This window comes from Anomalospiza imberbis, chromosome 9 (assembly GCF_031753505.1).
Source record: "Anomalospiza imberbis isolate Cuckoo-Finch-1a 21T00152 chromosome 9, ASM3175350v1, whole genome shotgun sequence".
In the NCBI taxonomy this organism is placed as follows: Eukaryota; Metazoa; Chordata; class Aves; order Passeriformes; family Viduidae; genus Anomalospiza; species Anomalospiza imberbis.
Window position 1 is genome coordinate 1,114,679 of NC_089689.1, and position 21,608 is coordinate 1,136,286.

The 21,608-nt window shown below is 40.9% G+C and overlaps 1 protein-coding gene across 7 annotated transcripts in view; it reads right to left on the bottom strand.

The window, feature by feature from the left end:
• The window catches only part of MTA1 (metastasis associated 1), a 75,813-nt gene that overhangs the window by 15,628 nt on the left and 38,577 nt on the right, over positions 1–21,608 (bottom strand). For 5 of the 7 annotated variants that reach the window (XM_068199224.1, XM_068199227.1, XM_068199226.1 and 2 more), the window contains exons 11-17: positions 16,422–16,480; positions 10,029–10,144; positions 9,067–9,218; positions 7,229–7,418; positions 6,755–6,844; positions 4,748–4,900; positions 3,870–3,905 (exon numbers count right to left, since the gene is read on the bottom strand). In XM_068199224.1, the coding sequence (XP_068055325.1) occupies positions 3,870–3,905; positions 4,748–4,900; positions 6,755–6,844; positions 7,229–7,418; positions 9,067–9,218; positions 10,029–10,144; positions 16,422–16,480 (796 nt within the window). Of the gene's footprint in view, positions 1–3,869; positions 3,906–4,747; positions 4,901–6,754; positions 6,845–7,228; positions 7,419–9,066; positions 9,219–10,028; positions 10,145–16,421; positions 16,481–21,608 lie in introns of those variants that run through there. The other 2 variants (XM_068199225.1, XM_068199228.1) reach the window with 2 other exon arrangements.

Genomic DNA, 21,608 nt, shown 5'->3' on the forward strand with positions numbered 1-21,608 from the left:
CCCAGCAGCAGAAGCAAGGTATTCCAACAGTTAATTAACCTCACTCAAAAATCTGTAGCTTGTTTCCAGCCAAAGTCCCCAACTGTACCTTCTGGCTACTGCAGCTTGTTATTCCACTCCCAGCTAGACTGAAAGTCCCCTATTATTAGACTTCTGCTGTTCCTGTCAGCAGAGACAAGCATCTACAACTTCCACTTTGACAGAAGCATTTTCCATTGTACAGTGTGTTTGCCAGTCCCTTCCCTGTTTTCATGGCTCTTCAATAAACCCTCTCCAATTTTCAGCATTCGATCCATCACCATGTTATCAATGCAAGTTTGTTGCTGGGAAAAGCCTTCCCTTTATTGCAATTACTCATTCGTGTTCTCCCTCTTTCTGCCAATTTTAGGAGTGCATGTGATGACCCTGAAAAACAATTTTGATTAGATGAAAGCCAGCATGGTGTAAAAGAGAGGGGAAAAAATAAAAATCTAACAATGCTCTCTCCCTTCCCCCAGCAGGAATTGGCACAGCCAAGTATCACACTGCATGGCTGGAAGGAATCAAGTAAACAGGTTCCTGCACACAAAACATCCCCTCTCTCTCTCTCCAGAGGAAGTTTCATGGCAAAGATTGTCAGTCAAGCTCCAGAACACTACTGAAAAAGCAATAAACTACTAATTTTTTAACATCTCACTCTATTTGACAGCTTATGAGACTCCATGTACTTTTCATGTTCCAAAAATAGGATTCTGCAGCAATTTGACCATGATAAGTTAATGTTGAAGAAGAGCTGGGAAGTGTACTGTATGCCTAATGATGCCTCCAACATGACTTAAAGAGGAGGAAAACAAAATAGATGAAAGAACTACAATCTTTTTGTAAAATAAAGTGGAGGCAGTGAGACCATGAGATTAAGACTATTTTCCTGTTCTTGGAATTCAGGCACTGATCAAAACTCAAAATGCCTGGCCAGATAAATCATATTCAGAGCGTGAAAAAGTTCAGGTTTCAAGGGCTAAGCAGAGATGAGTCAGAAAAACAAAAGTTAAAGTTACTTAGCAAGAGAAATAAATAAATAAATAAACAAATTGACAGAATTCCAAAGGCAAAATGTGCACTACTTCTTGAAGTTCAGCAACTGTCATGTATAAAGATGTACCTTAATGCTTTACACTATACAGACATAAGCTGCTACCCAGCTCTTCCCTGCAAATAAACCTCTTGATTATATTCTGCTTTACAACCTGGCCTTGAGGAAAGCCTTACAAAACCATCCCATGCCATAATTTCCAGTGTTCAGACTTCTCCCCTGTGTTTGGAGGTGAAGGCCCAGCACCACAAGGTTTTTATCACCAGCAGAGACTTCAGCTAAAGCCCACCATAACAGTGTCCACTGTCCCCTGTCACAGACTTTGGCACAGTGACCTGTCCAAACCCTCAGATGTCTTCCAGATGCCACCAACGCAGCACATCAGCAGGAAACAGAAAAACTCCTGGATAACAGATACAATTTTGCACTAGGTTAACATCTCTTTGGAAACTATTTAAACACAGGTGGACAAAGTGTCTTCCTGCACCTAAAGTTGTGCAGAAAGAATATTTTCAGCCTCTCTGTGCACTACACTCCCCGACAGTGACCTAAACTAGTCAGTATGTTAAGAGGAGACAGGAAACATGAAAATAACAAAGGAACACCCCCAATTTCCCATAGTATCTATGTAAATGCAGAATCTGACCAATTGACAAGTCAGGCTTACTCTCAATCTTTTTCTACTGTTTTAGGTCAACTATAATCCAAAAATCAGTTATTCTGGATGGATGGGTTTATTTCAATCCTTTTATACACTCACTCACTGGCTCCTAAATTCTGGCCAAAAGGCTTCATCACTCTCACTGCCATTCACCTCTTCTTCACAGCAGTTCCAACTTGTGCCCTTCCTGCCAGCAGCCCTCCCAGACTACTAAGGCTGGATGACTCCATCCAAAACCAAGGAGAAGCCTCAGTGCCACAATCCCAGTCCTTTCACAGCACAAGAAACCAGGTGTATCCATGCCCATGCAAGGTTTACCAGTTCACACGCAAGGCAGCCGGGAACCTGCGCTAAGAGGCACCAACACACACAAACTGGCACCAGGACAGAAAGAGATCCACCAGACTTCCACTATCTGCTTCCCTGTGCCCAGCAGATCTCGATCCAAGTTCTTTAAATGTTGTTTCCTTGCAGGTGGTTGCCTTCCCTCTCGGTCCTGGCAAAGCTTCCAGCAACCCAGGCTCAGGAAATATTACAGATGCAAAATTGCAGCGTGGTAAACATTTTCCATTCACAAATAAATCTCAACGAACAGGTTTAAGCTGAACTGCTCACAAGAATATCCAGCTGACACTCACTACCCCAGCAGGTAAACAGATTCTGGGAATGAACTGGATTCTTCTGCCTAGCAGTTACGGGTACAAGTACTCCAACAAGTATTTCAGTGGCTGGCTGAGAACAGACAGAACAGGTAGAGCAGCAGGTGCTCGGGAAGACACAGACCCTGCACAGCTACACACACCTGCTTCAGAGAAACACAAACTCTGAGGAACAGGTAGTTTTCCAAAATCATCTTTGCAGATAGCTCCAGCAACAGTTTTAACTGAATGGAACACTAAAACAGGGATCCTCCATTTCCAGAAAATCGTGTTGGGTTATCAGGTCCAGTGCTCTACGCAGAGAGAGCCTTCCAGAGGGAAGGATCCGTTCTTCTTCCCTCCTTTGGGCCACAACATCTCTGAGCTAAGTGTGTCACCTGCTGAGGAGGACGTTCAGCAGGGAGCAGAGGGTCTGCCCATAAGCAGGTAGTCACCAGGAGCTGTGGAAATTCAGTGAGCTACTCTGCACCTACATCCCTCATTACTGGATGAAGCTTCTGAGGAAGCCAAACTGACCAGAGTAGCAGGGTTTTGTTATTCTTCCCAAAAGACAAGTTACAAAGCACATACAAACTCAGCAACAGGGTATCAAGGAATAAATTCCCAAGGAGAGCAAGACAGCAGAACAACCACTGTCCTCACTGCTGTATTCTCCACATGCACTCATATTTGCATGCATGTAAATATGGGTAACAGGCATCCACTGTCTCAGCCATGAAACACAAAGATTATCATCAGGGCATGCAGTGCTGGCCAGTTCATGGCAACATGTAAGCTTTTGTGTTTGCCTGTTCACAGTGACATTTTGTGGTTGTCTGTCTCCGAAATATTCAAAATTGGTCCATTCTACTAAATTTGGTGAAGTGACATCATATGTAAGTTTCCTGCATTATCACAAATGAAAGATTCTGACATCTCTTCAGTACTCAGAACAGATTAGTTTTTAACCAGTGGAAATTGTGAAAATAATTTTCTACTGCCTGCAGAGAATGTGCAGACAGTCTCTCACCAGTGAGAGACTGTCCACTCTCACTGGAAAATACAGAGGGTTGAACCTGGGACTTGATGTAAATACTGTCTTCTATTTCTTTCTAATTCAAAGCAGTTCAAGACATGTGAAACGTTGCTTTCTTAGAAGTCAAACAGTGAAACAATCCCTATTTTCAAACCAACCATCACAGCTTCCTGCAGTTTCACAGAACTGCTGGAAGACTGTTCTGTCAACTTGAGGAATTAGGAATCAATTCTCAACACAGGACTTCGTGTCTTCAGTACAGTTGCACAACTTGCTGCCTGCATGTGAAAAGCCTGAAAAGTGAGCAGCAAAACCATGGGTGGAAGTGGTTACCCAAGGAACACTTAGACATCAACACAGAAGGTGCACACAGACTCATTAGCCACAAAGCACAGACAAGCCAGCAGATGAAACTAAAAATCACTCTCCTAGCATAAGCTGAGCGCAGCTTCAAGGTCTTACCCCTGCTAGGCATCAACAGGCGCTTCTTCATGTTGCCTGATAGAGCACAAGTGAACAGAAAAGAGAAAAACATCACATCAGCAACCTGAACAGCAGCAGTTTTAAAAGTTCTTAATGTTAAAACACAATCAGATATCATCAAATGTTTGTAATTATATTTCAGATAAGCTACTTATAAAGTTAAAATTAAAGGTAAAAAATGAGAAAGACTCTCTGGATCTGGAACTCCTGGCTGGAGTCACCATTACACCAACTGTTCCTTTCCCCTGTTAAGGAGAGCTACTCTCTGTGTACTCACTCCCTTTACAACCATTGCAACAGACCCTTTTTCTCCTCATCTGACATAGAGACTGCACTTTCTCTTCCCTGACACTCTCAAGCAAGAGCAATTCTTCAGAACAGAGACCTGGAGTCCACGCCAGGAACATCCTGCTTCTATCTCCCACTTCAAACACCTTTCCCTTGCCTCCTCTTCTTGAGGAACTGAAGCCCAAGCACAGAGGTGGTCAGTAACAGGGCCAACAAGGGAAACATCACTCAAAAAGTCTATTAGGGTATTCTTCACACTACTAATTTAAAAACTGGAGGGAAGTTTCTGCTTTGCTATTCCATTTGCAAGGTTGGCCAAGCCAGGCAGAGCTCCACTAGCACAGTGACTTTGTGTGCATGCACCTCCCGGGCAGTACGCACCATGTGCCTCACCCAAAACGAGAAATGGGACAGGTGGCTTTTACAAAAGTTAAAAAATAACCCCCCTCAAGAATAAGAAACTCTGAATTTATATAAAGGACTATGAGTTTAGATAATCTCCTTGTATACCGAGAGGACAGAAGAAAAAGCCTATAGACACAATATAAATTTTGTGGAAAAATATTTACCATCCATTCCATTGTGTTGTTCATAGCTTCTTTTTCCCAGGATAGTTGGGGACCCATTATTAATGACAGGTGTAAACTTAGCAGGAGTCAGATTGTTGAGAGAACTGGACAAGCTCTTTGCAGGATCTGGTTTTGGAGGACATGGATGAGACTCTGGTGGAAAACGGCAAAGCAGAATTTTTTTATTAGCAAAAATACTGGAATTATAAATCTGAAAACAACCTGCAAACTTCCCAGGTGACCAAGTACACCACCTCCTATATAGAATTTATCTCAGTCAATAGTTTTGAGATTGCTACTGATATAAAGCATTTCCATATATTTAGCAATTCACCGCTACTAAAGACATTAAAATCATTATCATAGTATTATCCTAAAATAAGATTTGACAGCAAAAGCACTTTGTACCTACTTCTGTAACACTGATCTCCAATAATTTGGGGTGATTTTTGGGGTGCTGTATACTAAAACCCAACTTTGACCATGTTGGTCATGCAACACACCCCTAAACTCTGGGGAAATTACAACTCTGCCAGTTTGCCAGAAACGTTTATAAAAAAATACAATTTCTCCAATGGCAAAAAAGGCGAAGATTCAAAAATCCACTATAAAGAACATAACATCTGAATTCAAGCTTTGGGCTAAGGCAGACATCAAGCCCACACTCTTCAACTGAAAAGACTTTGAGAAAGTGACAAGAAACAGCAAATGGGAACTTCAACCGAGTCTTCCTCGCAGGCCCAACAGCAGAATAAGATACATATACTCAATCCCACTACCACCACCAAAAAACCTCCTTGCCAGTACTCCTTCCACTTCCATCACTCTTTTCTTGCAGCTCAGTAATCCAGTGGAGACCCTAACACAGTGCAAGGAAGACTCAAAATCTGATGCTACTTTCTGTACAATTATTAAAATAAGGATTTTATCCAACAGCAAACTTCTCCCTTCATTTGCTCTCTTTCGTTGTGCTATATGTTTCCAAAGGTTTCTCAGTCCATGTATCCCATTAGTACACAGCAGAAGTACAACACCCAGCAGAAAAGCAGTAAATATTTAACACACACTCAGCCTTCCAATATTTCATCAACAAAACCATGAAACCTAAAAATCAACTCCAATGCTGCTTATCTAAATAAAAAGGCGATCAACCTCCTTGCTAAGCTGGAAGACTTCAAAGAGGAGAGACTTGCTTTTGGCTGCCAGAACAACCTGAGGGATGTCTGCAGGGCAACAGGGAGCACTGGGGAAAAGGATCTGGCAATTGTCTGGAGTCAGCACTGGCATGTTACACAGCATCACTCTGGATGCTTCCAGCAGCTCAAAATTATACCAAAGTTCTGGATGGAGCTACTCAGTCCAGCCCCACACATCAGTTCATGAGGCAAAAGTCCTCAAGAAAATTGTAATTAAAAAAAAAAAAATAAAAAACCCATCAAAACCCAAGAGGAAAGTGAAAAACATAAGTATGATCGCCTTATCTAGATTCAGCACAGAACAGCCATTAACTGATTCACAAGCTGAGGGACACAGTGCTGTCCTAAACACAAGAGGTTTCTTGGAGGACCCAACTATACAAATTACCTCCAGACAGCCCAAAACAAGAAGTGAATAACCAAATGTTCCCAAAACATGATGTTAGTGCCTCCACTAGCAGATGGTAACTTGTCTCCATACACACCAGAAGCCACAGCAAACACATCCCTCCCTTCACTTGAAAAAGTTTCTAATACCGCTTTATGACCCCAGAGTGGATTGCAGAGACACTGGGTCTGTCAGATAAAGTAGGAAAAGTAAAAAGGACAAGTTAATGAGATGGGTTCCATGTTTTCTTTTGTTTGTGGGGTGGGGTTTTTTGTGCCTTGTTTCTTGTTTGTTTGTTTTGAAAGCAGAATGAGCATCTAAATCTAGATCCAAGTGGAAAACCCAAATGGTCAGCAGAGTAGCTGGGAGGGTGCTTCCTGGTTTTGGGGGGGTTTGCATGTGATGATTTAGTTTTTTTAATACCTAAATACCGGAGTACTGCTTCTAAAGGCTTTCGAACCACTTGCTTTAATAGCAATGGGTTTTCTGATGCCTCAGGTAAACGTGCTGTGCCTGTAAAACATAGAAAAATAATTAGAGGGTGAAGACATTTAGCTATTAGAGCAAAACCAAGTGAGTAACTCCAGTGTCCTGAAAGAGCTTTGCCGTTAAAAGGAATTTTAGAGGTGGCAAGCAGATCCTGGCAACAGGACACAAACACAGAGAATGCTCCATGTAATAGGAAACACAAATGTTTTAAAACAAACAACTCCTGAACTTTCAAAGTTATTTTGCCCAGCCTACTATCAGTTAGAAGGCTCTGCAAGTGCAGCTAGGCTTTGTGAAAGCACTAGCTACGTGCAAGGGAGCATCTCAGCAAGCTGCAACTCAAAACATTACAGGACAGGAGTCTCAAAGGACTCCTTGGCAAGGAGGTCCCAGCTGCAGCACACTCACATTCTGCTTTGATTGCTGCACTGTTGATAGGCAGATAGGGGTGTCTTGCAGCGTGCCAAGGGCGCAAGATATCTCGACATAAACGTCTGGCAATTCTGGTCAGTTTTGTTGTGTGGAGATAGAAAGCTTGTCGTGTCTTCATAGCAAACTTGGGACTCCCACTGTTTCGTACTGGCACACCATGAGGACTCTGAAGGGAAAGGAAAATAAAAATGGTTTCTGAAAAAAGTCATTATTAGAAAGTACGGTTGTTAAGAAGACAAAGTATTATGTAAAATCACTTTCAACTACGGATTCGCAGACACAAGAACAGAAATGGTACTACAGATGAAAATGTTTTTAGCCCAGCTATTCCCCATTTCCCAAGTCTTATCCCTAATATCTCAAAGGATAAAATGAAGGTAAACCTTTTCACTTTGCAGGGAAGCATTTATTTCTATGCTGTCACAAGCTTCAAGGTAGGGATCCAAAAGCCAGATATGAAGAAGTTACCTGAAGCTATCACATGATTTAGAGCTTATAGGCTCAAGAGAAAGAATCTCCAATTTTGGGTGCTCAGGGTTGCTCTGGAGGTACAATGCAAACTCCTTATAACAAAGCATTTGTCAGAAGGAGAGGAAAAATCAGGAAGAGCTGCATGACAAAAATATACACCAAAAACTCATTTTCCAAAGCAAGTGTCTGGCATGCAGGAATGGTTTTGACTCAAAGCTGCAAGAATTTCTTTTAATTCTTACTCTTAACTTAGCAAATGTACTCACAGATAGATTTCATATTCATTGCATATAATAAAGAATACTACTGGAAGACATTTATGGCCTAGTGAGAACCAGAGTAGTTATCCTCTTTATGAAAAGCAACTAAGTCAACCAATGAAATAATGCAAGTAGTATCTTGTTACCTCAGACCCACCCATAGCTGGAAAACAGGAAGAAGTTTCAGTTTGGGGAGAACAAGGCTTTCCCTTCTCTGACTATTTACATACTTTTAATTAACAAACAAGAGGCATAAGGCAGCGATCTCAGCAATTGGGAGGCTTCAGAGGGCAAAGAGAAGCCTGGATAGGATAAAGGTTAAACAAAAGAAATGGAAAGGGAATGATAGCAAAGAATAGGAGAGAGGAAAGAAATTATCCTGAGATAAAAGTTCAGTGTGTGCTATCCTTCTATCCATGTGATACATTTACCTTTACCAATCATCTTAATGTCTAATGCTTCCAGATTAAACTCTCACCAAATTCAGAAAAAAAAAAAAACTGAGGATTCTGGTTTTCAAATAAGAGAGAGAAAATGAAACAGAACCAGCTCATACAATGCTTACTCAAACATATCCAGAAAAGGAGGATTATTTTAAAAAATGGGATTAGGTAGAAAAACAAGATAAAGGATCTCTAAAAAGCCACTAGCTATTTGGGGTATATCTAATTTTGAATATGCCTTGGGAGAGTAAATAGGTTTCAGGAAATAATTAATTCTTTTGAAGAGAAAAAACCAATGCTGTTCCCCCTACAGCAAAAATCATGGAAACCAAATACCAGAAACACTGGCTGGCATTTCAGTTTCTCCCATCTCCACTAAGTCACTTCATGCATTTGAAGGCTGCTTTGCTAAACAAATGATGGGGTTTTTTTTCTCAGGGCAGTACTTGGCAACAAATTACTTCTAGCCGAGGTTAATGCGCCAACTTCTGCTTGACACCAAATACCAAACCCAAGGACAACAATGAGGGCTGCAGGCATTCTTCTGGTGGTTAAATATTTAAGAACAGTTACAGGCAGTTAGGTAGCACGACACTCAGCTTGCCAGGCAGAGGCAGCAGTCTGCCTGGTGGATACCCACCAAATTATTGCGGTTTGGTCCGGGCCTCTCCCCATCTAACCGTGTTGGCATTTTCAAGCCACCGTATTTCTTCCAGTAGGTCCAACAGGATGCACAAAGGCGACACTGCATGTTAGGGGGACCCCAAGAATACCACTGGTAAGACTGGGTGGCTAGAGATAACAAAGGTGGAAATTATATATATCCTTACACAGGATCACTTTTCAGATCTTATTCTCTTTAGAAGAAGCACAAAAGAAAACACCCCCCACACACAGAGCAAAGCTCAAACAGACCTCCAAAACTGATGGTGGCTTCACTGTCATCACCACTGTTAAACATACTTGTGATTTCAGCAGAATTGATTACATTAATTAATCTACATCCCCTTTAAAATGCTAACAGAAAGAAACAATTATTAAAATGGGAAGATTTCCTGCCAATGGATGAGACGGTTCTCTTTTTGCAAGAGAATTTCTGCAGAACATGGGAAACAGTAAAGACTGCCTTCAGGAACTTCCCATATATTAATTTTACAACTCAAAAACGTACAGAGTCTGTGACTTGACTTCTCATACAGTCCTACATTCCACCATCTGTACAGGCTGCCCATAAAGGGGCACAGTCATTAGAACTCAGTGTATTAATATCAGAGAGCAGATCACAATGGTGTCACATATTTTGAAATCTAGTAAAAATGATGAAAAAATTTGTCAAATTCACATGTTGATGATTTAAATATTCACTCAATAGTTACCTGCAATTATGTAGAACATTTACTAACTGCCCCTTTAGTACGTCATAATTCTATTTACAAATGTAACACTAGTAGTTAAAAAACAAAACAAAACAAACACTAAACAAAAACAACCTCAAAAACCCCCAAACTTTTAAATGCTGCTATATCCAGTTCTGCCCCCCACCCCAGCACAAGCAAGCTTTTACTTTAACATTTCCATCTCAGCTGCCATTCTGGCACTTACTGTAACAGCTCTCACAGGCCCGTCCTGCTCCTGCATTCTGTGCCTGGACTCCAGTACCATTTACCACTCCTGGTTTGACATTATTTACATTGATCTGGTTGGGGTTTGGCTTGTTACTTAAGACACAAAGCAAAAAGAATGACAAGTGTTAATTGAGGCATGCCATTTTTTATTTGACTTTTGAAGCCCAAAATGGTTGAGGACTCAAATTTCATTCAGCATGTGGCTTCCAGAACCAGCTGTGATTACCAGCAATCTGACTTTTATGAACACACCATCTCCAATACTATTTAACATACATTGATAATGAAAATTACTAAAATAGTTGGATGCCATTTACAATACTTCAAAACCTTTCAAGAAACAAGATACCAGTAAGGTAGGTATCTTATTCACTATCCCAGACATGTGAATCCAGCTAAAAACAGATCTCACTCACAAGTCCTCAACATGAGATATTTTACTTAAATCTCCAAAAAGAAGGCTGGGGGCAGGAGCAGCAGGCAGAGAGAGGGCAACATCTGCTTTAATCAGGAAATTACAACCCTAGACTGCAGTCAAAAATATTTCCATGTTGTCTCACTGCAAGGGTTTGCATCATATGGCCACAATTCCCACAAGTACACCCAAGATGCAACAACACCTGGGTCACCTCAGCTCATCCCTATACCCTCTTTAAAATGAAGATTCAGGAAAAGTCGAGAGCTACGAGCTAAAACAAAAGCTACTGGTGGGAGCTGAGAATAGAAGGGCAACAAAACCTTGGCATGGAGAGCAATATGGAGCAGCACACAATCTCTGCAAAGGAAGAGGTGTCTGAGGGGGAAAATGAGGCCTTCAAAAAATCTGGCATGGGAGGGAAGGAGGAGGAGAGAGGATTGCTATTGCAGGGACGGGACTTCCGGGGAATGAAGGAAGGTGGAAGAAGTCATACACAAATTTCACACAGAGCACACGAGGAGTTTATCAAACATGCAAGGACTCTGGAGTTCTTTTAGGAGTTCACATTATAGAAGCAGCAAAGAGCAGGCAGGCTTTGGAGCCAACTGCTGAACATGAGCCTGAATTGCAATGCTGCTTACATTCCTATGGTATTCTCTTACTTGAAGACTGAAGGGAATGGGCATGTTCCTTTTATTTCCTACTAACAAACCCATGACTTGGAAGCAGAAGTATCTTAAAATGGCTTTGTGCAACCACCTCTTCTTACACATCAGTTGCACACTGATGCAGAAGTAACAGTGATTTCAGTAACCCAGAATACTTGCTGTGTTTCACCCAGGCTAGTGCTACAGACACAGCATTGTGGGAATAGAGCCAAATTAATTTCTTTCTAATGGGGCACCAGCATCAGGTTTCATGTACTCAGCAATGAAAAGCAAAGGAGTTCCAACTGACATAATTCTGAAGACAACTGGAAAGCTGATGCTGCCCTGGAAGCCAGAAAACATCCTTCTTATCTGAAAATGTCCAATCAGATCCTGAGATACAGAGCTCAGTAAAGCTCCACTTTGACAGAGACAAAATAGGTTCTGCTGTGAATGAACTACAGGAACCACACACAGGTTGCATAAGGAGGCAAGAGTGTGTTTGTCCAGTCCAGGAAAAACTTCTGATAGCGTTCTCACTGTAAAATTCAGAGCCTTTTTGCAGCAGAGAAAGCTCAGGAGGCCAAGTGGCACAGGAGCACTGTAAGTAGTTTGTTCCTATAGTGCACTGAGCAGCATATACACAGCTCAAAAGCAGCAGAAGAGATTAAAAAAAAAGACATTTAGATGAATTCACAAGCCTGAATATGTTTTCATCTCCTTCTCCTTTAAATTTGCCCAGCTCCTACAAAGATTAAAGTGTTTCAGGGTGCTTATCAGAAAGGCACCAAGTTGTGACCCCGCAGATGGCAGGAGGGGCGAGGGCAGTTTAACAAAGGGGCAGTTGAAAGAGGGAATGTTCACGCTGCTCTGCTCCACGATGTCACTATAGTAACCTGCTGCAAAAGAACTTCTGCCAATGATTCACCAGCAAACCCCATATGCAAACATTGCCCCGATGCTGCAAAACAAACAGCCCTCCCAGATGCACTCTGCTACAGGCGGCATTGCTCCACAGAGGAAGAGACTGAAGGAAACTAAGGCCTTATGCTTCAACATCAGGCCTGTTGCTTCCCTTCTATACCTTGGATTTATTCCCCAAAAATACAGCAAAATTGTCTGACATCCATCAGTAAAGCCCAACAAAGCATGTCCAAAGAACTGGGACCAGAAAGCAGGATGCTGGCCTGACTCCATTATCCTCTCTAAAACCATTATCAAGCTTGTATTAAAACACGGGTGGAAAGCATGCACTGGTGAAAGCTGATCACCAAACCGTGCTGATCAGAAGGACTAACATGCTATAGCTGTAGTCAACTCCAGGATTCTGCAGCACTACGATTAATGAAGCTGCAGCAAGCACCAGAGAGTATCCTGCTCCAAAGCTACAGCCAAGTTTCTGAGTGGCAGTAACAATAAAATTCAGGCAGATAATGTTTTCATCATATGAGAAGCAAAAGGCTCTTAATTGTTGATGATATGTTAATTAAACTTGTTTGATATCACCAAGGCCTGCCACAGCTATTAACAAGAGAATCAGATGAGTAACTGGATGAATCATTAAGCAATTAACGAAGCTGAAGCTAAAGATGCAAATAAGGTAGTGAGAATACCGATGGTGTGGCAAACTGTCATTTCCAGTTCTTGTATCAGGAATGGAAGTCTCTTAAAGGGGTTTCAGTTGTGAAGGAGCAGTCAGTTATGCTAGAACAGGGACCATGAAGTGCAGATTTCTGATCTGTATTCTTCAGCTCAGTCCCAAAGGAAGAGATGGAGGCAATAAAGCGCATGCAGAGAGAAGCCTGTCAACAGGTACTGAGACCCCTGCACAAAAAATACCCAACCTGCAGACAATCCTGATCCCCAGAGAAGACTGATATGCCTTCAGTAGATGACTAGAAAGCATTTGACTTACAGCACGGTGATAAATTTTTTGTTGTTAGAAATATTTATAAATTTAATCCTGTGAATATTTCCAGTTATTGAAGAACCCATGTGTGCTGGATGCAACAAAACAATTAAGAAATAAAGCCTCATAAATAAGAACCATTTTAAATCCTTTTTAAGGTGCATTTGTGCCATTCACCTCTAGGCATCTAACTGAAGTGTCTGGAACCAGGCAATAAAGGTGAGCTGTCCTCACAGCTCTCCAACCTCCTGTAAATACACCCACTTCTAAGAGCAGGTCTAAAGACCATGAAACAATGCTTTCTGAATAGGAGCAGCTTTCTCCAACAAAATTGGGGATTGCCATTTTAACTAGCACAGCAACAGAGGGAAGAGCAGCATTACACCTTTGAAGTTTTCCATGTTGCCATGGACCTTTGCACAATGAAACAGGGAAGAAAAACGATCTTGCTCCTCAAGCAGAGGACAACCAAGGAACAGACAAAGGAATTATCTTCAGCTTGTTAAGCAGTTGCCCCTTGTAGTGAACCAAAGCTTTGACCTATTCCTCCAGTTTCCCTATTGGATTCACAAAAGGGGCACAATAGGGAGAACAGTATTTCCCTGCTTCACAGCCTTTGAGAGGCCACGTTTGCAGCTTGTCAAAGTCCTTTGAGATTCTCAGATAAAATACTGTAAATAGAATGTATTCATTAACACATACAGATGCAGAGTTAAAAGTTATATTTTTCACCAGTACATTTTGGAGACTGGAAATCGTGTGGAGCAGTTCATTCTTCTCTTTTTGTTCCTACCCCTTCTGGTATCACTTAGATGAAAGCAAATGAGAGAAAAGGCACACAAAACTGGATGTCTCAGCCTTCACAACTGCAGATGTCCTAATCCCAAAAAGCACAAGCTACACAACCAGATCTTCATCAAAAAGAAGACTGCCTGTAAGATTAGTAAAACCAGAGTAGAGCTTCCACAACAACCTAAAGAGTATGTTTGGGTACACCCTAGAAGGAGAAAGAGTCTGAGATGACACCTGCATGAAGGTCTTCCAAGCACTGCACTCACTTTGGAGGATGGCAGGAAGAGGACGTGATAATGTGGAATCTTTGTGCGTTCAGACTTCTGTTGCTGCTTCAACACCACTCACACTGACACAGACAGTTCTACAGAAAACAACTGAAACATTTGTTTTTCAGTATTTCCCGAGTTTAACTGATTTTACACTTTTTCCTTTCACCAGGAAAGCACATTAGTGCTTTTCAGCCAAAGGGCTTCATGGCTTATAGACATTAGGTTCTGTCAAGTCAACTACAAATGTCTGCCCCAAAACCAGGGTTATTCTTGGAAAAGGTACAGAAATGCTTATTCAGTCTGAGTCAGAAGTGTTTTTCTAAGACATCGGTGTAGGACTTGATAACCTCATATCAATTACCTGTATGACCCTACATGTTTCAGTTACCTGCATTAAAAAAAACTGGGGCACAGTTTAAAGTCAAAAAATATCAACTCTAAAGCTTTACATAGAGCTGTTATTTTTCATTGTGTAACATGTATGCAACCTTTGAAGACAGCTTCTATTCTTTTTCTTATTATCTTCCTCCTCTCTGCTACATTTTCCTATTTACCATCAGAGGAACAAACAAGAGCCCTATCAATGGAAGACAGCCAGAGGAAAAAAAAAGATAAAATTGTTTGAGCCTGATATCCTCCAGGGTCTCTCACTGCCAACAATTTTACAGTAGTTACTGTTAAAATGGGTTTCAGTCAATCAGGTGATACGCTTCTGCATAGGTCTTGTGACAGCCTACATCGAGTAATTTATTCTCGAGGTGACAAGTGGATCATTATGGCTCAAGCCTAGAAACAGGAATGGGCTCAGTAACATGATAAGGACAAATCAATAACATTGATATTTACATCCCTACACCGTGCATTGCTATTACAAGCCAAGAATATAATCTTCTTCTAGGTCACAAGATAACGTAGATGCCATACAATCTCTATATGCCAGACCTTGTACTCAAGCTTGTGTAGGAGTAATCCAAAAAGCTTAGAAATATTTAATGGTTGCTACCTTTAGAGGTATTGATAACAAGAAAACAGAAGAAGCATTCATGTGGGATTAAGTAAGTCATGTAATTGCTACTTTCCCTGATACACATGAAAGGATATTGAAGGAGGAGGAAAATGCATCCCCCATTTTATCCATTAAATAATATGTAAGTTAAGGTACAACACCCATAAAATGAACCGTGACTGGAAATCAAAGCCAGAGACAGAAGGGCAGCCACGTGGGCAGAGCCAGGTCTTTTCCTGAAGCAGGGAAGTAAGTTGCTGATTTGATTATGTGTTCTCTAGGTAGGAAAAAGAATTACCTTGCTGAGGGATAAGATGCCACTCCAGGCAGCCATTATCAAATGAGCACCACAACCTTCCAAACACAAAGCCCTCCCTCCACACATTATAATCCAAGAGAACAGCAGGACTGCCAGGCTCTCTCGTCTGCAATATCCTTTTGCATCTGCAGTCTAAATTACACTGCCTTTTGCTTTATGAGCTTATCACATTGTGAATTCATGTTTAATTTGATGTCCAGTGTCCCCCTGCAGAGTAACACTGTCCACAAAAAGCAATACTATCGAAAAATTGTGTGACAAGAAATCTATTCGGCTTCACTCTGAATATTACACCTCATTTTTAGTAAATTCACCTGAGAGGTATTGACATATAATCATGGATCCTCTATTTTCAGAAGAAATAAGAGGCTGTCTTGCAAGCTAAATATATAAAAATTAGTTTTATCTAAAATATCAGAACAGATGGTAGAAGTTCATAAATATTTAAAAGGAGACAGCATAAAAGAGCAAAGAAGTTATTGGGGATAATACACCGGGGAACATATCTGGGAGTGAAAGTTGAAAAGTGAAAGGAAAGGGTAGACTAGAAGTTCTGCATTATAACAACTACTGACTAGGCTATGCAGAGGAAATGAAATAGAAGACACATTTTACCAAAAATTTTGTTCTAAAATATATGTACACCTATAAATAATTATACATTATTTTTAATATATGATGATATATAGCAAACAAATATGCATTGGTGATCCACTGCTGAGAAAAATTAAGAAAAACAGATGGATTATTGAGCAGTTAATTAGCTACTAGCTTTTGTTTACAATCATGCTGACCTGACAGCAAGTCCCCAACTCCCAGTCCATACAAAAATAAAAATTAGAAGATAAGTAACAGTCACTTCAGGATGGGAATATTACAGAGGACGCAGGAAATGAGCAACACTTAGCACAACATCCTAACCAGGAAATAATAATATTGGTAGGATATGGAAACTGCTACACCAGTCCCTCTACAATGAGACAGAAAACAAAACAAGAGATACTTACTAGTTGGGTATATACACTTGTTTTAGCTTGCTTTCTGCTTCTGCTGCTTTCAATCGTTTCTTTGAATAGAAAACAGAAAACTGTTAAAATACAAAGAAAATAAGAGCCATCTTACCTGAGTAAAGTAGTAAACCTACAAGGACTTCAGCAGTTATTTACTGAGCAGCTACCACTAAATCTTCTTCCCACAAAAAATATTCACTGAAGACAACTGTGGGCATCACATAACTATGTAGCTTGTCAAGAAAGTCAAAGAGACGCCAAGCTAATTTAAATGAGGACAAACTTTTCATTCCCATTCACTTCAAATCAAATTCCTTTTTAAAGAAGTTTTTATTTCCCCTGCAGAAAAAAATCTGACATGTCACTATCAATTCTCCATGCTAACATTCAACAGTTAGACACTAAGAGATAAGAGCAATGCAACCTATCCATCACAGCTCCTCAACAGCTGCACCAATTCAAAGTTTCAAGTAAGACTTTTGTGTTGATACCCCTAAATTTCTGAAGGCTCAGTGACACGGGATATTTGTCTTTTGACATTAAGATCAGTAACTCCTTTTATAACTCATACCTTCACCATTTAAACAGTAAGAGACACACTCTAAGATTCAAGTTTTCTCTTTATTACATTTGGAAAATAAATTTAGGGTGAACCTCTTCTGTAGGTCTCTAGTTGAACCTCAGCTCAAAGCTGATACCAGCTGTCAGAATAAAGCAGTGACACTGTTTTCCAGACAAACCAGCAGCATGGGGATATTCCAGACAAACAGGTTAGCTTAACATTTTCTATGCAGCAGCCTCAAGGTACAGTCAAGGAAAATAATTGTAAAGCTGAAGTCAGTATCTTCATAGAAGCAGGAAGCACCAGAAAACATAATAAAATTGAAGAGTGTGTCACTGAGGAGCTGGACAAACATAAAAATTGTTTTTACAGAGACACCACAGACACACACACAAACAACAAAGTAAATGTTTCCTGTAAGCATAAAGCATAAAACTGTAAGCACAGTTTTAAACAAGTTTTCCATAAGACACTCTTGACAGTTCCTCACCAAAGCTGTCTGGACTACTGAAGAATTCCCCTCTTCCCCTTTCCTGCAAATAACAGTCACCCTATCTTAGAAATCAAAGAATGAAGTTGTCAGACAAGAGAGCAAGGAATGAGAAAACAGAACCTCTGAGAGTTATCCTAAGACAATGGCTACACCTACAGAGAGCTGCACTCCTGGCTGACTCCTTTCTGGTGGCATGGGCCAGTTTCCCAGATTGCCTCTGTTAAACATCACCTAGGACAAGAACTGCTGCCTGAAAACTGGCCTCAAGAGAACCCAAACAAAGACCTGCAGGAGACAAGCCTTATCAATCCTACAGAAGTGCAGGAATCAGTAACACACATCTTGCTGCCAGTCAGAGATGGAACTGAAAAGGTTCTCCTGAATATGAACTGCATGCTCAAACTGAACATTTTCAAGACATCATAACCGAGCATGTTGATGTAAGAAACAAAAGCACCCAAAGAGGGGCCCCAAGAAGTGCTGTCACCATGATTCTCCAAACAGCATCAGAAATCCTTTACCTTCCAGAGACACTACACACAAAAAAATCATCCTTTTAACAACATGCATGCTCAGATACCCTTCAGCTCAGGAACTGGAGCCTGTTCCACACACAGTCTCAGCTGAAAAAGAGGACTTCATGCTCCTGGCACAGACTGCCTCGGGCACTTATATCAGCAGATGAACAGCTCCAGAGCTCATAGTGCCCCCAGGAAACACATGGAAACCCAACACCAGACACTGCCAAACAGCTTAAAATGCTGCTTGATGACCAGTACCAGAATCCAATTTCCTTGAGACTGGAAATTCAGGAAACTTACACTGGTAGAGGACTGTAGTGTTTTTTAAGTTTCTAGATTGTGAGAGGAAAAATCTGCAGTTTTCTTGACAACATCTCCCATGGGGGCTGTCTGGCATCATTATGGTATGACAGTTTTGGAAATGTATGAATGCAAGAGCTTCATCCAAGCACAAAACATTAGCAGTAACTACAATAGCCTCCCATGCACAACATAAAGCCATGTGCCTTGGGGACGTGGCTAATCTTGGGTATTAAGCAGTATTTCAGTAAACAGGTGATGAATTAACCTCGTCTCACAGATTTCCTTTGTGACTGATGACCATGGAGCTAGCCGTGAGCTAAGAACTGCCCTAAGTCACCTGGACCTCACAACACCCTCCTCTCCCACAGCTGCCTGGGGAGCAGCACAGCACACAGCTAAGAACACACACCCCTATGACAAACAGCATACCAGGAAAATTGAGGGTTTCCAGAAGGTACCACAACACCCTGGGTAAGAAGAGGCTTTGCACTAAGTACCTGTGGCTGTGGGCAATCAATAGACAAGATATGATGGGTTTCCTATTTCCTGACAGTGACTGATCCCAGAAGGTACAAAAGAAAGGTGCCTGAAATGCAGTTGTGCACAGTTTCAGAATAATCCCTTCCCTGAGAGAGTGCTCTGCTAGGTCCTTTGCCAGTTATTAATTGATCTGTGCCTGAAGCATATTTATGCTATAAATTCTTAATGCTGTCTGATGTAGTTATGAATGTCCTCACTCCCAAGAAAAACCCAGAACATCTGTAACTTTTCCTAGTAGTTTGGCCTTAAAAAATCTTTTTTGAGTTATTTATATATACAGATCTTAAGTATATCCTCTTATTTACCTCATCATATTTTCCCCATTTATAAAAGGAAGATTCCACCAACTTACCTATCCCACAGGGACCAAGGGATTAAAATACTAAGCACTGTACATTCAAGTTGGTGCAAACATCTGTCTTTTATATATCCTCTCCCAGATTTGATATCCTACCCACTGAGCTTGAAAGAGTTTTATAATAGGTGACATATCAGAGCAAATGTTTGTGGTCATTTTCTAAAGAGTGAACACTTATAAAGAGGAAATAACAGAAGTAATCCAGGAACACTGTGGATATTTCAACATCCACAACACAAGAGTTATGTGGGTGGATAGCATGGGGATGCCTAAGACATCCTCAAATATTAAGCCTTTATTAGTTTATGACAGGAAAGACAAATTACACCTTCTGGGTTCAGAGGAGAACTTTCACACTGTTTATTCTTTTTTCAAACCTCTGAGCATACAAGTGTTGAACACACAAGAGGTCAGGGAGGTGGGACAGAAAAGGGAATTGGTCTGTGATGCATTTGGAAGAAATGCTCCCAGCTGCTTGTGCTCCAGCAACACGTCTCAGAGTGGATGGGTTGTACCTATGGTCTCTGGCACTTCTGGCAAGGGAAGTGACTGAGTTCTATATTACCATACGTTTAACAGGAGGTGTTTGGGGATAAAACATCCCATAAACGTGGAAAAACCTATCACTTACGTCATTTCTACACTTCAGCACACAGGACTTTATGAAGGCTGGTACATTAAGACATCACTCACAGCTCTGGGCTAGGTACAAAGCAGGCTTACATCCCTTCAGAAAGACGTTTTCTATCTGCCTCAAGACTGACCCAGAGATCCCAACTTCGTGGAGTCAAATGTAAAGGCATTTCCACTTTCCCCAGCATGTTCTCACCATAAAGACCTTAAAACCAACTTTCACTGTCTATTCCTCCTATACTTCTCTAATGCCACTTCCATATGAAAAAATAAAACAGTAGAAATGGATAGCAATTGATCTTCCCCTTGAAGTTACCTGCTCCTCAGAAACAAATAAAAATGGAAAAAGTAAATTAAAGCCTTTAACTCTCAGAAGAAATGTGACCAATTCAAATAGTCATCTGCCACTGCCATGTCTCACCCTATGGAAAGTGCAATGTTTTAAAGTTTTCAGGACTTCCCCTAATGATAAGCACAACAGTAGAAGCATTTAGTCTTTTAAAAAAATCACCCTGGAATTCACAACTATGTAAGAACTCAACCTCTAACCAGATGAAAATGTAGGCATAGCCAAACACCACATCAACCCTCAGAGCTCTCAAATCAGTGGGAGAAGCCAACAACCAGCTGTCAATCAGTCAAAGCCATTTCAAACCTTCCTTAATCAGAAACAGACACTCTTGTGTACTGACACAGGAAATCTGTCCCAGGAAAAGAACATGTTCAATGGAGACCCAGGATGCTGAATTTGGAATGCATCGCCCTCATTTTGTTCATGAAGTTCTGAAAGGCTGTTATTGACAGGACAGATCCTGGGATCACTGTGGACAGGCATTCAGGAGCCTGCACTAAAACACCAGTTGTGTGTTGTAGAATCGCTCCTTCTAGCAGTTCTGTTCTTGGAGGGTCAGTCCTTCTCGAGATGACTGAACTCCTATTTATGCTGGTAATCTTCAAAAGCGTGGTTTAGCTAAAGCCAAATAAAAATTACTGGGTAAGTGATCCAAGTGCATGCTCCAAAAGAAGCCAATTTGAACACATCTCCATCTCGGTGTCCTACTCACAAGACAAGGCAGTGCTGCACTGAGCCTTCTGATCTCAGGCACACCACGCATGAGCACAAGTTACTGCTCAGTTCTCAGAACAGGCCTTCTGCCAAAGGCAACTCAAAATGTCCCTTCCTCAATGGCAACAAACAGAGAGATGTGATTCTGTATTATGGCAGTGTTCCCTCATGCCAAGAAAACATCAAGGGAAATACAGAAATCCAGAAGGATGCAAACAGCTCCCAGCTAACTCTTGCTTCTTCATCCAAGCAGGCAATTGGTTGGTGACACAAATCTTCATTCCTATGTTTTGTAACTCACATAAAGAGACAATTTAAATGCACTTTTAATGTTCACTCAACCAAAGATTTTAGAAGAATAAGCAAGTTATTAATACTTTTATTAAATCCTGTAACATACAGACTTGGAATATAATTTAATCATGTTCTTGGAAAGAGGGAAGTGGAAATGAAAAACCTTGAGGTACACACTTTGCATATCCTTACTTGGTATACTTGCAATATCTTATGCACAAAAATGCTGACAGCCTCAGAATCATTTTGTGGTATTAGACCAAGGGAAGTGTCTGCACAGAACAAACACTATGAAGAAACAGATGGAAAAATGGCAACAGATGTACTTTGTCAAAGACTCTGCACTCATCAAGTAAAATATAAATGTAATACACCATGATTTGAACTACAACTTCCTATGCTTTCTCTTTGTGG